At 42.1% G+C, this 16,091-nt stretch overlaps 1 protein-coding gene across 4 annotated transcripts in view; it reads right to left on the minus strand.

The window, feature by feature from the left end:
* slc6a2 (solute carrier family 6 member 2) overlaps window positions 1–16,091 on the minus strand; it is a 251,088-nt gene that overhangs the window by 188,827 nt on the left and 46,170 nt on the right. For 3 of the 4 annotated variants that reach the window (XM_085991382.1, XM_085991383.1, XM_085991385.1), the window contains 3 exons: window positions 10,560–11,015; window positions 9,603–9,734; window positions 2,831–3,068 (listed from right to left, as the gene is read on the minus strand). In XM_085991382.1, the coding sequence (XP_085847508.1) occupies window positions 2,831–3,068; window positions 9,603–9,734; window positions 10,560–10,857 (668 nt within the window). In that variant the 5' untranslated portion in view covers window positions 10,858–11,015. Of the gene's footprint in view, window positions 1–2,830; window positions 3,069–9,602; window positions 9,735–10,559; window positions 11,016–11,126; window positions 11,367–16,091 lie in introns of those variants that run through there. The other variant, XM_085991384.1, reaches the window with a different exon arrangement.

Raw genomic sequence — 16,091 nt, forward strand, 5'->3', positions numbered from 1 at the left:
TAATGGAACAACACTGTTCATGAAGCTCTTTCTTGACTTTAGGCGGCTGGGTGTAGGTGTATGACAATGTAAAGGGTATCTCTCATCTGATGTTTGATGGAGTCGCTCTTTCTTGCTGGCTACCGTCGTTCTTATATCAGGGGGAGCGATACCCGCCAGGATATATAGGCTGTTGGTGTTTGTTGGTTTTAAACAACCTGTGATAAATCGGCAGCTTGCATTCAGAATGGCATCCATCTTCTTGGCATGAGTAGACCTTTCCCATGCAGGGCAGGCATATTCGGCAGTGGAATAGCAAAGAGCAAGTGCACTGGTTCGCAATGTTTTCGGGCTTGTTCCCCATCTTGTGTTAGTGAGCTTATTCAGGATGTTGTTTCGTACGCTCACTTTTGCCTTTGTCTTCTCGATGTGGTTCTTGAAGGTGAGGCATCGGTCAAGGGTAACTCCTAAGTAGATAGGGTGCTCGCAATGCGTCAGTGTTGCTCCACACCAGGTTACTTTCAGCTGGCGTTTGGCTTCACAGTTTCTGAGGTGGAATGCACAAACTTGCGTCTTTGATGGGTTTGCGCGAAGGTGGTTTTCTTCATAGTAGGATTTTAGTCCCTCCAAGGGGATGTGATAATGCAGATAGAGAGGGATGGGTGGAGGTGCAAGGTAAGTTGGTGTGAGTAAGGATGTGCAGGAGTAGGGTAGGGAAGGCAGAGTGATGGGGATGTGATGAGTGGCACAGCAGGATGAGGTTGAGTGTGGCTTTGCAGTAACGTTTCGTGATCTACGGTGATCATTAAAAGGTTTGTGCCACCTTATGACTGGTCCTCCTTATGACATCCCTGCTTGTGTCCTCCAGTGCAACCAGGCTGCGTTGGGCTCCTGGGGAGGTCTCTTCCGCCCATGGGAAGGGAAGAGAACCTCCCTGCGTACTGCGACTCCCTCCATAAGCATAGGGAGTCATGGGAGAGCCTGGGTGCTGCCGTGCACCTCTGTGCAGTGCTGGTCAGTGTTTGCAGCACCTCAATACTGTAGAACACTGACAGCACAACTGTCAAACTCAATTTGCGCATGGTTCCTTTAAAGAAACCGGCTGATATCGCGTCATCAAATGATATCATCAGACCCACTTCCTTCAATTTACCGACAAACATGTTGAGCGGGCTTAACAAGCCCAATCATCGTAAAATTCATTTCACAGAGCGAGATGGAGCCAGGAGTGGAGTCGCACCCCGCCACCGATCCCAGTCGTACTGGACCCACCTCGATCGGTGAAATCACGGCCCGAATGTTTATCTACCTAGCACTTCTAGCCATAGCTCAGAAAACTAATAGAAATGTTGCAATCAGGTCAGGAATATTCCACACATTACACTCAGTGAAACCATTTAAAATGATTGTGGGTTAATTTCTTCAAATTCGACCTTTTAGAAAATCCAGATGAAAATAATGGTGAGGCTATCAGCACTCACCAAACTGTGTGTGTAAATTGGACAGCAACTTCTGCAAGTGCAGATGCACAGTTAAACGCAAAAACCCAGAAGTTGCTGTCCGAGATGCTTCGCTCCGCCGTAAGCTGTGCAAAAACAGTATCTCTGTCTGGTTCCCAATTCAAATGTATTGAACGATGTCAAGTTCCTGTACTTGCGTCGTAGATACGAACTAAATTTGCCACAGAAAGTTAGGGCTTGCCCATTCCAGTCCAAGTAGTCTTTTAATGGTGTGTCAAGTCTTAATTACTGCCAAACAATCTCTCTGGCACTGAAAATTAACTTTAACAAGTGTAGAGTCTTATTCCTTCAACTTTTAATTACTTCTGGAGATTTTTTAAAAAACGAATTAAAAATTATTTTTTCCCCCCCACTTTTTGTGTCTCTCTTAATCCAATCTTTCTTTCCCTCTCTTATTTCACATTCAGTACCTGATTTAACTTTGAATTGACTCTTCGAACTTACACATTCTGCTCATTAACGATTCTTCAATCTGATTGGTTAAGGAGATACAAAGTTGCTTGCCCTGTTCACACATGTCCCAGATGCCCTGTAGAGGGCACTGTGCCATTTAGACGTCCCGCGGACAGCAACTTGCTGTGCAAAACCCCATAGAAAGTCTATGGGCAAATGCAAGTCTACTAAATGGCAGGTGCTGTTCGTTCGCTGCTCACAGCAAAATCTGTCCCATTAGATTCACTGCAATGTTACACCTGAGAAGACGCTTATTCACAAAATGATATATTTTTATGATCTTCATGTGAGTTTAACTTTACCACAATTATGTCTGACTATATAAAAATACTTTAAAACTAAAAAGAAAAAAGGTAAAGCATTGCACTTCTCAAATCACTAAATATATATTTGTACCTGTTTCTCAAATAAATGGGGCATTAACTTGTTCTCGTCAGTGCGATCTCTTATTCTGCAGGAAATTCACAGGGTTATTGCAACAAATGCTGCCACTAATGCTTCTTGACTTCTACTTTTTTTGCAGTTTTAAAACTATCAAGAATTATAAGGGCGAACTAAAGCAGCAGAATTAATGATGAGATGCAAGTGATGTTTGGCAGTTTTCACTAATTGTCAGAATGACCTCTTGAAAATATGAGTAACTGTATCCAATGTTAGAAAGAGATCTTCTTTATACCAGCAGTAAAATAAGTGACCACAAACTTTATTATTTCAGAAGTGTGGGAAGCTTTCCCAAAGATTCAATGAACTTTAAATAATGTGCCGTTGGGGTGAAAAACTGGCTAAAAAAGTATGGTGGCTTTATTAACACTTTTCAACTGTCTAATCTCTACATCCAAGTTATTCAAGAGCAAATAAAGACAAAGATGTCAACTTACTCATAGTACTCCGCAGCTGGTGTGATTTTATATTTTGAATATTTGGTTCCATTTCCCAGGACTGAGGCGTTGAGTAGCTTTGGGTCAGTACAGTTGTGACTGTTCCAATAGTTATTGCAGTGTACCCATGGAAGGTCGGATGTGAAAGAAGAGAAGAGATAGAACAGAGACCAGGCTATGATGACGTTATAGTAAAAGCCAACATATAGGGCTATTAATATCACAGCGTAGCCCACACCTAAAAGAAAAATTATTAGTCATTTAATTTCTATTAATACCGTTACGGTTCATATCCACTACAAGATATGAAATGGGAAACTAGGTTTCCCTTCTCCCTTTCTCCAGCAAATACATCATCAAAGGGCCCACAAATACATTAGGGCCTTCTTAAAACCAATTCCTATTTGCCAGAGAAAATTTATTTTAATAGTTCATATTTTTTTAACTGTAATAATGCAAATAGACAGTTGTTGTAAAACTTATTTTCTACTACTAGATGTTGCTAGTTCATTTTGAAACTATTGTGCTGTAGGCCATTTTAAAGATGTCCTAAAACCATTTGGGCCCCCAATTTTCCCAGGGAGCATACCGATTGCAACTAAGGAAAACATTTTTTCTCTGTGGAAGAACCCAGCATAGGCCTTTTGCCCGCTGTAGACCCTGTACTGGAGAATATTTTGTTTATTTTTAAAAACAAAAAAAATGCACTTTTAAAAAAGGTCCCCAGTTTCTGTTCAAAATATACCAATTTAATTCTGTGATTTAATATGGGATATTTACTGGAGTAATTGAGTAATCCCAAGGTTAATTTTGAGAGTCCGTATGCATTAGAAGTCAAAATGGCCTGCAATGGGCCGCCATCAGCGCTCTAGTACCTCATTTGCATATTAATTTAACACTATTTCCTCCGCATGTCGACAACAAAATTACAAGTTTGTCTCTGTGAGCAAACAAAGAACAGGTGGCCATAAGGCTGAAAGGGCATTGCAGCAACTTTCTTTTTCTAATGTAATCACTGTGTGAATAATAGGCTAAATGTTCAGGGAAGGGACACAACATACGCAACTTGCACTTGCATGGAACCTTTTGTGCCAAACGGCTGTTCTCCAATCTATAGTGCTGTTGTGCAGATGTTGAAAAAAATGGCACTGTCATTGGGCTCATTACTGTATAACAATGAAATGTAAATACCAAGAATTGCACGAGTGTTCCTTTGGCATCATTCCTTCAATCTTAATTTTAAACAGTGCCATGCAAGCTGCAAATGCCACAACTCATCACCTCTCTGCAATTTCTTTTCTCTTTTTTTTTTCCTCCTCTCACTAATATTTTCCCCCCTCCTCTGCTGCAGGTTTTGAGGTATGGTTCTGCATCACCCACAAAGTTCAGCTAACTCAGTACAGACTATCTGATCTGCATAGCTCAACTAGTCAATCGACCTGAAACGTTAACTTTGTTTCTCTCTTCACAGATGCTACCTGACCTGAGTATTTCCAGCATTTTCTGTTTTTTTTTTTATATAGTCAATGGATACACTTGCTTATTCAGTGGGGTAGTCAAGCTATACTTCCATTGCCTAGAACCAAAATTTACAGAAATGTCAGGTATGGATAGAAAGTAAAGCTTCCTCTAATCTGCGCTAACAATGTGCCTCAACTCCCAAGCTCTAAGGAGCACTCTACGGCAATTGGCATGTTTTGTCATAGTCCCTTCCTCAAATTTGCTTAATTGAATCAAAATTTTGGGGCCATCACTGTGCCTTTTTCAAGGTGCCACACAGAACAATACGGGTTCACTAGACTTTTAAAAGAAAACAAATCTCTTTGACTTCATATAGTTTACAGGTACAACCCATTGGCTGAAACTGATGCAAATTCTTCGAGGACCCTCAGCAATGAATTTGTCCAATAACATTCCTTGTAAGAGACTCTATCTTCTCATAACGACTTAGTGTCTTCAGCCCTTGTACAATTCCATAGATGAGCAAAATGTCATACTTTAGTTTTGTTTTCAAAGATTTGAACAGTTACTGGCTTGATTTGCAGCCATGAAGGCCAATGCCCTTATCCATTGAGCAAGTAACCGCAGTAAGGGAAGAAGGGCAAGAATATGGCGAGACCACACCTGGAGTACTGTGTACAGTTTTGGTCTCCTTACCCAAGGAATGATATACTTATCTTAGAGGGAGTGCAACGAAGGTTCACTAGACTGATTCCTGGGATGAGGGGGTTGTCCTGTGAGTAGAGATTGAGTGGACTAGGCCTATATTCCCTACAGTTTAAAAAAAGTGATCTCATTGAAACATATAAAATTCTTAAGGGACTTGGCAGGCTAGATGCTGGGAAGAAGTTTCCCCTGGCTGGAGAGTCTAGAACTAGGGGTCAGTTTCTCAGAATAAGGGCTTGGCCATTTAGGACTGAGATGAGGTGAAAAGTTCTTTACTCAAGGGTTGTGAATCTTTGGAATTCTCTACCCCAGAGGGCTGTGGAGGCTCAGTCGTTGAGTATATTCAAGATAGAGATTGATAGATTTTTGGATACTAAGTGAATCAAGCGATATGGTGATAGGGCAGGAAAGAGTGGAGTTGAGGTAGAAGATCAGTCATGATCTTATTGAATGGCGGAGCAGGCTCGAAGGCCAAATGGCCTACTCCTGCTCCTAATTCTTACATATTGGCCAGGCAATTCAGTTATGATGTCAGAATTAGGATCTTAAAGAAGAGGGTTTTGATCTCGTTAATATTTTTAATTGCAAGAGATTTGTGTTAAATGAAATGAACTGAGCCATATTTGACTATCACAGTTGCACTGAAATAGACTTCACTCCAACATATTTTTGCTCGAATTCATCCTCTTCCTAAAAAAAATAATTCTAATAGAATCTAACCAACGCTATTTATTTCAAAAATATTCAAATACTCTTACTGTAGAACTTTTTTGTAAGATGTCAAAGGGCTGATTTTTAGTGCCTTTACAATTTTAAAAATTGAAAACAGCGCATAGGGGAGTGTAAGTTTTACAAATAGTGAAGATATATATGTGAAATGCAAGTTTTCTTCTACCCAATTTTCTCTCCTTTGTCTCTTGAATGCACTCACTGGCTCTTATTGCGATACAGTTCCATGGGTGTATACAACCCTCTGGCCATTCTTCATGCGAGACCCTAAAGATTGAGTGTTGGCAAGCTGTTTAACTGTGATACGCATAACAGTTGGTGCAGCCATTCACACACTTTCCACCATGGGCTTATTGGATATTAAGAATCCTGGCTGATTTCTCTGCTCCATAACCAAGAGATAGCGAGACCAAATGCAATGCTCCTACTGAAGCCAATGACTGCAATTAGCAAACTCAGCTTGATTTTACCTGGGGTTTCCTGGGCTGGATGGCCAGAATATTCCACAGAAATGCCACTATTTTGAGGTGGTTTCTGGGCAGGTGGGAAGCAAGAAACATGGCTGGGGCCTGGTCTCTGCCGCCACTTATTGAACTTTTGTTTGCTGGAACGGATGCGGGACGCTGGAATACTTCCATTCATATTTGGGTGGCATATTCAAATAAAATGTTAATATCAGCATGCTTTAAGCACACTGGGCGTCAGGTACCTCATGGTGTTCCTGCCATCCAACACAGCAGAAGTGGATTTTAAAGTGAAATGGGTCACATTATCTAGTGTAATTGATTGCATTAGGAAAGTGAGAAATGTAAAAATAAAATTTAAAATTAAAATCCCCCCCCCCCCCAAAATCAGCCAGCACCTTCCAGCCATGCGATGGTGTGGCAGATAAATAGTGAAAAGCTAGGAACAGTGGAGGTCCAAAGACATTTCAGGGTCATTGTACACAGATCACTGTAATGTTGTAGTCAGGTACAATAAAAATCAAAAAGGCTAATGGGATGTTAGCCTTTATAATTAGAGGACTAGAATATAAAAGGAGATGATATTTAGCTACAACTATACAAAGCCCTGGTTAGACCACACCTGGAGCACTGTGTACAGTTCTTGGCACACATCTTAGAAAGGAGATATTGATCTTGGAAGGAGTGCGGTGCAGATTCAGGACTCCAGGGGTTAGATTATGAGAGATTACATAAACTAGGCTTATATTCCCTGGAATATTGAGGGGTGATTTGGTTGAGGTTGCATGGGTTTTGAAAAGGAATTGATAGAGTGGATAGAGAGAAATTCTTTCTACTGTTGGGGAGTCTAGGACAAGAGGAGATAACCTTAAAATCAGAGCCAGGTCATTCAGGAGAGAAGTTAAGAAACACTTCTTCATGCAGAAGTGTGGAACTCTCTCCCACAAAAAGCAATAGATGCTAGCTCAATTAATAATTTTAAATGAGATTGATAGACTTTTGCTAGCCCAGGATATTAAGGGATTTCGAGCCAAGGCAGGTAGAAGGAATTTCTTCACCCAGAGAGTGGTGAAGCTGTGGAATTCTCTGCCAAAGAAGGCAGTAGAGGCCAATTCATTAAATATATTCAAGAAGGAGTTGGGTATATTTCTTAAAGCTAAAGGGATCAAGGGATATGGAGAGAAGGCAGGAACAGGGTACTGAATTTGGATGATCAGCCATGATCTCATTGAATGGCGGAGCAGGCTCGAGGGGCCGAATGGCCTACTCCTATCTTCTATGTTTCTATGTTTTAGGTCAGTGCCAGGGCTGAAGTATCATAGAATTATAGAATGATACAGCACAGAAAGAGGCAATTCAGCCCATTGTGATTGTGCCGGCTCTTTGAAAGAGCTATACAATTAGTATAAGAGTAAAGATGTCTTACTGCAATTGTATAGGGCCCTGGTGAGACCACACCTGGAGTATTGTGTACAGTTTTGGTCTCCTTACCTAAGGAAGGTTATACTTGCCATAGAAGGAGTCTAACGAAGGTTCACCAGACTGGTTCCTGGAATGGGGGGATTCTCCTATGAGGAGAGATCGAGTAGACTAGGCCTATATTCGAGTTTAGAAGAATGAGAGATGATCTCATTGAAACATACAAAATTCTTACAGGGCTTGACAGGGTAGATGCAGGGAGGATGCTTCCCGTGGCTGGGGTATCTAGAACCAAGGGTCACAGTCTCAGAATAAGGGGTCGGCCATTTAGGACTGAGATGAGGAGAAATTTCTTCACTCAGAGGGTGGTGAATCTTTGGAATTCTCTACCCCAGACGGCTGTGGAGGCTCAGTCGTTGAGTATATTCAAGACAGAGATCGATAGATTTTTGGATATTAAGGGAATCAAGGGATATGGGGATAGTGCAGGAAAGTAGAGATGAGGTAGAAGATCAGCCATGATCTTATTGAATGGCGGAGCAGGCTCGAAGGGCCAAATGGCCTACTCCTGCTCCTATTTATTTCTTATGTAGATGGAGTTAGGTACAGATCAGGAATGATCTCATTGAATGGCATTACAGGCTTGAGGAGCTGAATGGCCTGTTCCCATGTCCCATGTCCTGAAGCGGTTTCCCTCCAGGGGACGGACAGGGTAAAAGTACTGGGAGCCTGCCACAAAATTAATGTGAGGCCATCTCCAAAATACCCACTGGGATCAAGGTACTGAGGGATGGGTAGGCTGCAAAGGTTGCACTGCCACGAATCAGACAGAATTCCTGCCAGATCAGAAATTCCAAGGCTGTGGCTCAGTGCCGCACCCTACAGTGCATTTACCCACCAAACCATCGGGAGGTACAATTTAAGCAGGAGCAAGAGCAAACTTTTGCTGAAACTGTGAATTTGTCATCAGTTTGTTGCTGACTACTTGCCTAAGGTGTTTCTAGAGACTGGATATTGCTGCTTAAAAAGTAGTTATGGCAAATGAGGGCATTTTTTAAAAAGATTTAATTTTTCAACCAGCTAAAGTACACTTCAGATGACAGTAAAATAGAACTTTGCTGCATAACTTCTGTCCCCAATAAAACTATTCAAGGTAGCGCACTTGAATACTTGAAAACATGGGTTTGTACAAAGTCTCATTGGGTTCACTTCTCTGATAGACATGTATGTTAATGAGTACATGTATGTTAATGAGTACATTTCTAATTAACGGACGTCATGTCCCACAAATTAACAGCCATTCAAGTCTCATTGTCTGCATTGAACACAATTAAGTAGACTAGAAATGCACATGTTAAACACTTATTTTTATGATATAAAAATATAAACACTCCAAATAAGATATGTGGAGCAGGCCTTTGGTTCAATGGTAGCATTGCTGCCTCCACATCACAAGACATAGGGTGTTGAACCCCGTTCCAGATGGTCTTGGTGCATGGAGACCAGTTCTGAATTCTGGATTGACATCCAGCCGGCTACTCAGAGTGTGGGTAGTCTCCATCACATGGGTTGTGGGAGCCCATAAAACCTCCAGCTTATAGGATTAACCACTATCGGCCGATATAAATATTCCACAGCCATGGGCGGAGACCTGCCAGCCTGTTAATCAGCCTACAAATCCTTCCCCTACTTCACATTATTCTCTAAGGGAAGAGTGTGAAGGTATGAAAACAACACAAGATCTGTGATTAACAGAAACTTACTGAACAGGGACAGACAGACAACATACTTCCTGCTTTCAGTGTTAAGATTCAAATATGTCACATGCTTGAGTGTAATTCACACCTTGTGAATATGAAAAAACTGCAGTGTATTATCAAGTACAAAACCCAATTTTTTCCTGTTATCTTACTAAAATTCTACGTGAATACAAGCAGACCACGTGTAAATTAATATGCGTTCTTCTATTGATATGATATAAATAACATCCCCACCTTTGAAGATGGGGCAGATTTTCCAGACGGTAGCAGCACCTTCTCGATTGTACTGTCCCAATGCTAGCTCCATGTAAAACAGGGGCATTCCAGCGATTAACAGAAAGAACAAGTAAGGAATAAGGAATGCACCTATAAACAGGAAGAATACAATCTGTTTATTTACTAAGTCGGGGGAAATGGCACAGTATCATTTTGTGGTAACCAGTGATTCCTGTACAAAACAACGCTTGGTCCAGGTCAGATATGGTGTAACATTTCACCAATGAAAAGTTAGAACTATCACTTCAGTGACATGTCAGACATTTCCATTCTTCGCTTGCCCCAGGAGAGCAGTCGAACAGGAGAAGGTTGGTTCCGTGATCCCACCGGGGACTAGGCTGAGACAATCGGAACTTTAATAATGTGAACTTTAGTTACCTATTCCTGGGTTATATTCGGATATCCGTCCCCGGTCCCAGAGGACACCATCCTAGCGAGGAGAAGCATTTTATCAGAAGGAACTCCTGAAATTACTAATCCTCATAATTTAAAAAAATCGCAGCACAGTTAATGCTCGGTGAAAGAGCTGCTCGCTCCCCCACACTTCGTCAAAAGAAGTGGCGGGTCCATCAAGCGAACGCAGATGCCTTTAAATAAACGGTAGGGTGATTTATTTGCGTTGGAATGCCTTTCCGTGACCGTCAGGTAGTAGGATTGGACCCAAACTGGGTTATCTAGCACTATATTGGTTGGGGAGGTGCAACAGTAGTAAAGCAGCGGCTCAGTCTAACATTAAAAACACACGGTCGTCAACCAGCAGCACATAACCTAGAAATCACAGCTGGGTTATTGTACAGGTTTCAATTTAAAACAAGCCAGCCGCTGGGCTCAACGTGAATCGTGCCTCAAACCAATTAAAGCAGAAATGGAAAAGTAAGAGAGAGAGAGAGAGAGAGAGAGGAAAGTCTCACTCACCGCCTCCGTTCTTGTAACAGAGAAAGGGGAATCTCCACACGTTCGCTAGGTCTACGGCAAAGCCGATAACAGAGAGCAAGAAGTCGATCTTCTTGCCCCAGATCTCCCGGTCCTCTCCCTCTCTGTCGGCGGCGGTGAACGGGGGGGCATTGCCGAGGAGGGCAGTGTTTGTGTACTGAACCCCATTGTGCTCCTTCACCAGAACCAGCTCCACGTCCTTCCTCTCCACGTCGTTGCACTCTTTCATTGGAGCAACAGATGCCAGCTTGTGATCAGAAAGGACTTGCTTGTTCATCATTCCTCGCGGAAAAGTGGGAGAATGTTCTGGGGAAAACTGGGATAAACACACACACACAACCAAATGTTATACTAAAAATAAATAAATCACAGCAATGGCAATCCAGCCGGTAAACCTCACTGATGGAGCATGACCAGGAGTTCCTTAGTGGCCGCCAGCTGTGGAGACACAAAACAAAATGAAAACAGTTGTTTTATTACTAAATAGAAACATCGTGCAAGAAAAAAATATATAGGCAATGGTCAGCGAAATAAAACGATTCACAGTACTTCAACCGAGAGGAGTAGGGGACTGTATAAACGCTTGCTACCCAGGCTGGGATCCCTAGACAAGCTGCAAAAGTCTTTTGCTTCCGATGGAAGTTTGTGAGGCAATGAGCTGCAGGCGATGTTAAATGTCAGGTTTTAAATCAGGCTCCACTCACTTCACGTGGTCTGAAGTCAGTATTTTGCCAAACAGTGCCACCACTTGACTTCAGCATGTTCTGAACCCATCCCGATCCGACTGATGCATCTGCACACTACATTTAAGGCGTGTTGTCCCCCGCCCCACCCCACATGCCTTCAATTTAACAATCATAACACGCTCTAAGAAGAGCTCGCACACCAAGATTTAACTGCTCGATGCCTGTTGCATAGATCGGGATTTTCCATTTTATTTTAAATCACAGCTATTTTCATTCCTTTCTACATCTAGCACCTCCTAGTCCTTCAAATAGTATTCACACAACCTCCAGATATATTCTTGACAAAGGGTTTCGACCTGAAACGTTGACTCTATTTCTCTCTCCACGGATGTTGCCTGGCCTGCTGAGTTTTTCCAGCATTTTCTGTTGTTATTCCAGATATAATCACCTTTATTTGTAGGACAACATTTTTGGGGGGCGGGGGTTTCAATTATTTGTTTTCCAGAAATTCTAAATGGTTAAAGGGTTTTACTTTTATATGTAAAAGTCCAGTTAACCTGCAGGATCCCGGATAAATATATCCGTATTGAGATCACAGCGAGAACATCATCACATCTTCTAACACCACCGAGCCAACTGCAGTAAAACTCCACCTGCGCCCATTATAACACCGCGACCCGTCTTAAAAAGGCCTTCAATTACTTTGCTGCAGTGTTTCATCGTTGAATAATCGCAGACGCAGCCAGCTCGCCAGTATTTTCAAAAGTTATTTACGGATCAGTTACTTGACATGAAAATCTTGCCTACAATGCAGAATCCCCAACCCTTACTAAACAGGGATTGTGAACGCGAGCAAGACTGACGCCAATGAAACTCAACAGTTGTCTTTGTAAGCGTGCAGGGCGTTGATTCAAGCAACTTAGGCGCCTGCCTAGCAAAACAATTAATTAGTTTCATTTTCAGAAGCGTAACCAAACTAACAAAAAAAACTGAAACTGAGTTTTTTGTTGTTGGTATTAAGATTTTATGCTATAGGATTTCCCGGACCGTGGCTAACTAGTGGGGGGGGGGGGGGGGGGGAGGTTCCTAGAGAGCAAATAATAAAAATGACAACAGAGAAGGTCATAGACTTAGGTAGCAGTGGGGAAATTAAAAACCAGAGCGTGTCAGGAAGGGGCAGAAGGTATGGAGTAAAAGGTAAAGTAATAAAAAGGGCAAAAGCAGGAACTAAGTGTCACAAAACATCTTTGAAAGTTCTCTATCTGAATGCACGTAGCATTCGTAACAAAATAGATGAGTTAATGGCACAAATAACTACATATGGGTATGATCTTGTGGCCATTACAGAAACATGGCTGCAGGGTGACAATGCCTGGGAATTAAACATACCAGGTTATTTAACGATCAGGAAGGACAGGCAGGAAGGAAGGGGAGGTGGGGTGGCTATGTTAATAAAGGAAGGAATCACTGTAATACAGAGAAATGATATTGGGTCAAAAGATCAGGATAATGAAACAGTTTGGGTGGAGGTAAGGAATAATAAGGGGAAAAAAACACTAGTGGGCGTAGTCTATAGGCCTCCGAACAGTTGCAACTCTGTTGGACGGAGTATCAATCAGGAAATAGTTGAGGGAACATCTATAATTATGGGGGATTTTAACTATCATATTAATTGGACAAATCAAATTGGGCAGAGCAGCCTTGAGGATGAGTTCATTGAGTGTATTAGGGATGGGTTTCTTGAGCAGTATGTAACTGAACCGACCAGGGGGCAAGCAACCTTAGATCTGGTCCTGTGTAACGAGACAGGATTAATTAAAAATGTCCTAGTAAAGGATCCCCTTGGAATGAGTGACCATAACATGGTTGAATTCCATATTCAATTAGAGGGCGAGAAGGTTGGATCTCAAATAAGCGTGCTAAGCTTGAATAAAGGAGACTATGAAGGTATGAGAGCAGAATTGAGTAGAGTGGATTGGGAAAATAGATTAATGGGTAAGACGATACATGATCAGTGGTGTACATTTAAGGAGTTATTTTACAACTTCCAAAAAAAACATATTCCATTAAGAAAAGGGTGTAAAAGAAAAGACAGCCATCCATGGCTAAGTAAAGAAATTAAGGATAGTATTCAACTAAAAACAAGGGCATATAAGGTAGCCAAATCTAGTGGGAGGATAGAGGATTGGGAAAACTTTAAAAGACAGCAAAAGATAACAAAAAGATTAATTAAGAAAGGGAAGATAGATTATGAAAGTAAATTGGCAAAAAATATAAAAACAGATAGTAAGAGTTTTTATAGTTATATAAAAAGAAAAAGGGTGGCTAAAGTAAATGTTGGTCCCTTAGAGGATGAGACCAGGAAATTAATGGTGGGAAATTAATGGTGGGAAATATGGAGATGGCAAAAACACTGAATGAATATTTTGTATCAGTCCTTACAGTAGAGGACACTAAGAATATCCCAACACTGGACAAACAGGGGGCTATAGGGGGGGGGGGGGAGGAGCTAAACACGATCAAAATCACTAAGGAAGTGGTACTCGGTAAAATAATGGGACTCAAGGCGGATAAATCACCTGGACCTGATGGCTTACATCCTAGGGTCTTGAGGGAAGTGGCGGTAGGGATTGTGCATGCATTGGTAATAATTTTCCAAAACTCCCTGGACTCGGTCGGCAAAGGTCCCGGCAGACTGGAAAACTGCTAATGTAACACCCTTATTTAAAAAGGGCAGTAGACAGAAGGCTGGAAACTATAGACCGGTTAGCCTAACATCTGTGGTTGGTAAAATGTTGGAGTCCATTATTAAGGAGACAGTAACAGGACATTTGGATAATCATAATTTAATAGGACAAAGTCAGCATGGTTTTATGAAGGGGGAAGTCATGTTTGACAAATTTGCTGGAGTTCTTTGAGGAAGTAACATATAGGGTGGATAAAGGGGAACCAGTGGACGGAGTGTATTTAGACTTCCAAAAGGCATTTGACAAGGTGCCACACAAAAGATTATTGCTTAAGATAAAAAAATCACAGGATTGGGGGTAATATTCTGGCATGGATAGAGGATTGGCTATCTAACAGAAGGCAGAGAGTTGGGATAAATGGTTCATTCTCAGACTGGCAATCAGTAACTAGTGGTGTTCCGCAGGGGTCGGTGCTGGGTCCCCAACTCTTTACAATCTATATTAACGATTTGGAGGAGGGGACCGAGTGTAACATATCAAAGTTTGCAGATGATACGAAGATGGGGGGGAAAGTAGTGAGTGAGGAGGACATAAAAAACCTGCAAGGGGACATAGACAGGCTAAATAAGTGGGCAGAGATTTGGCAGATGGAATACAATACTGGAAAGTGTGAGGTTATGCACTTTGGCAGGAAAAATCGTAGAGCAAGTTATTATCTTAATGGCAAGAAACTGGAAAGTACTGAAGTACAAAGGGATCTGGGGGTCCTGGTGCACGAAACTCAAAAGGTTAGTATGCAGGTGCAGCAAGTGATTAAGAAGGCCAATGGAATGTTGGCTTTCATTGCTAGGGGGATAGAATATAAAAATAGGGAGGTATTGCTTCAGTTGTACAAGGTATTGGTGAGACCGCACCTGGAATACTGCGTACAGTTTTGGTGTCCATACTTAAGAAAGGACATACTTGCTCTCGAGTCAGTACAAAGAAGGTTCACTCGGTTAATCCCGGGGATGAGGGGATGGACATATGAGGAGAGGTTGAGTAGATTGGGACTCTACTCATTGGAGTTCAGAAGAATGAGAGGCGATCTTATTTGAAACATATAAGATTGTGAAGGGGTTGGATCGGGTGGATGCAGGGAGAATGTTCCTGATGATGGGTGAAACTAGAACTAGGGGGCATAGTCTTAGAATAAGGGGCTGCTCTTTCAAAACTGAGAGGAGGAGGAACTACTTCACTGAGAGGGTGGTAGGTCCATGGAATATGCTGCCCCAAAAAGCTGTAGAAGCTACATCATTACATAAATTTAAAACAGAAATAGACAGATTCCTGGAAGTAAAGGGAATAAAGGGTTATGGGGAGTGGGCAGGAATTTGGACATGAGCCTAGGTTCGGATCGGTCATGGCCCTGTGGGTAGTGGAGCGGGCCCAGGGGCCGTGTAGCCTGATCCTGCTCCTATTTCGTGTGTCTAATTCTGTTAGATGCAGGAGATGGTTCTGGTGATAGTAGATTGGCGGTTAGGATCAGATCAGCCATGATCTTATTGAATGGCGGAGCAGGCTAGAGGGGCCGATTGGCCTACTCCTGCTATTATTTCTTATGTTCTTATGCTTTCTGTGCTTTGCAGATTAGCCGCCGTGTTTGAGTTGTACCTCATTATTGCTGCAATATGGTTAAAAACGTCCATGATTCTGTAAATGACTTTTAACAAAATACTGGTCTAGCTGCATTAGCACTCGCATCACGGTGAAACACACAGCTCACCTCTCGGAATGTGGGGATAAATGCAATCACCAACTGGACTTGTGCTTTTGGTTACAAGCTGCTGCAACACAACACCCATGTTCTAGCCAAAAGGACATTGTGGACAAAACCAAACTTTGGCTTCTCTTTTGCTGGGCAATAGACATTTTTCTAGCTTTCTGGTAGCACCTGTACTGTACTCACCCGCAATGGCAGAAAGACACTATAATGGCCCAGATTTTGCAGTGGGTAATGATGGTGAACTGTCAGCATTCGCTGTCATTACCTCTGAAACTGACCGTAACTTCAGGATTTAAGCGCATGCACAGCTAAACGTGGAAATCCTGAAGTTGCGATCAATCATTCCCTGCTCCGACACAGGCTACACTGTGGACTA

Source organism: Somniosus microcephalus, chromosome 6 (genome assembly GCF_052327205.1).
Source record: "Somniosus microcephalus isolate GS21.2 chromosome 6, FLI_Smic_1.0, whole genome shotgun sequence".
Taxonomy (NCBI): domain Eukaryota; kingdom Metazoa; phylum Chordata; class Chondrichthyes; order Squaliformes; family Somniosidae; genus Somniosus; species Somniosus microcephalus.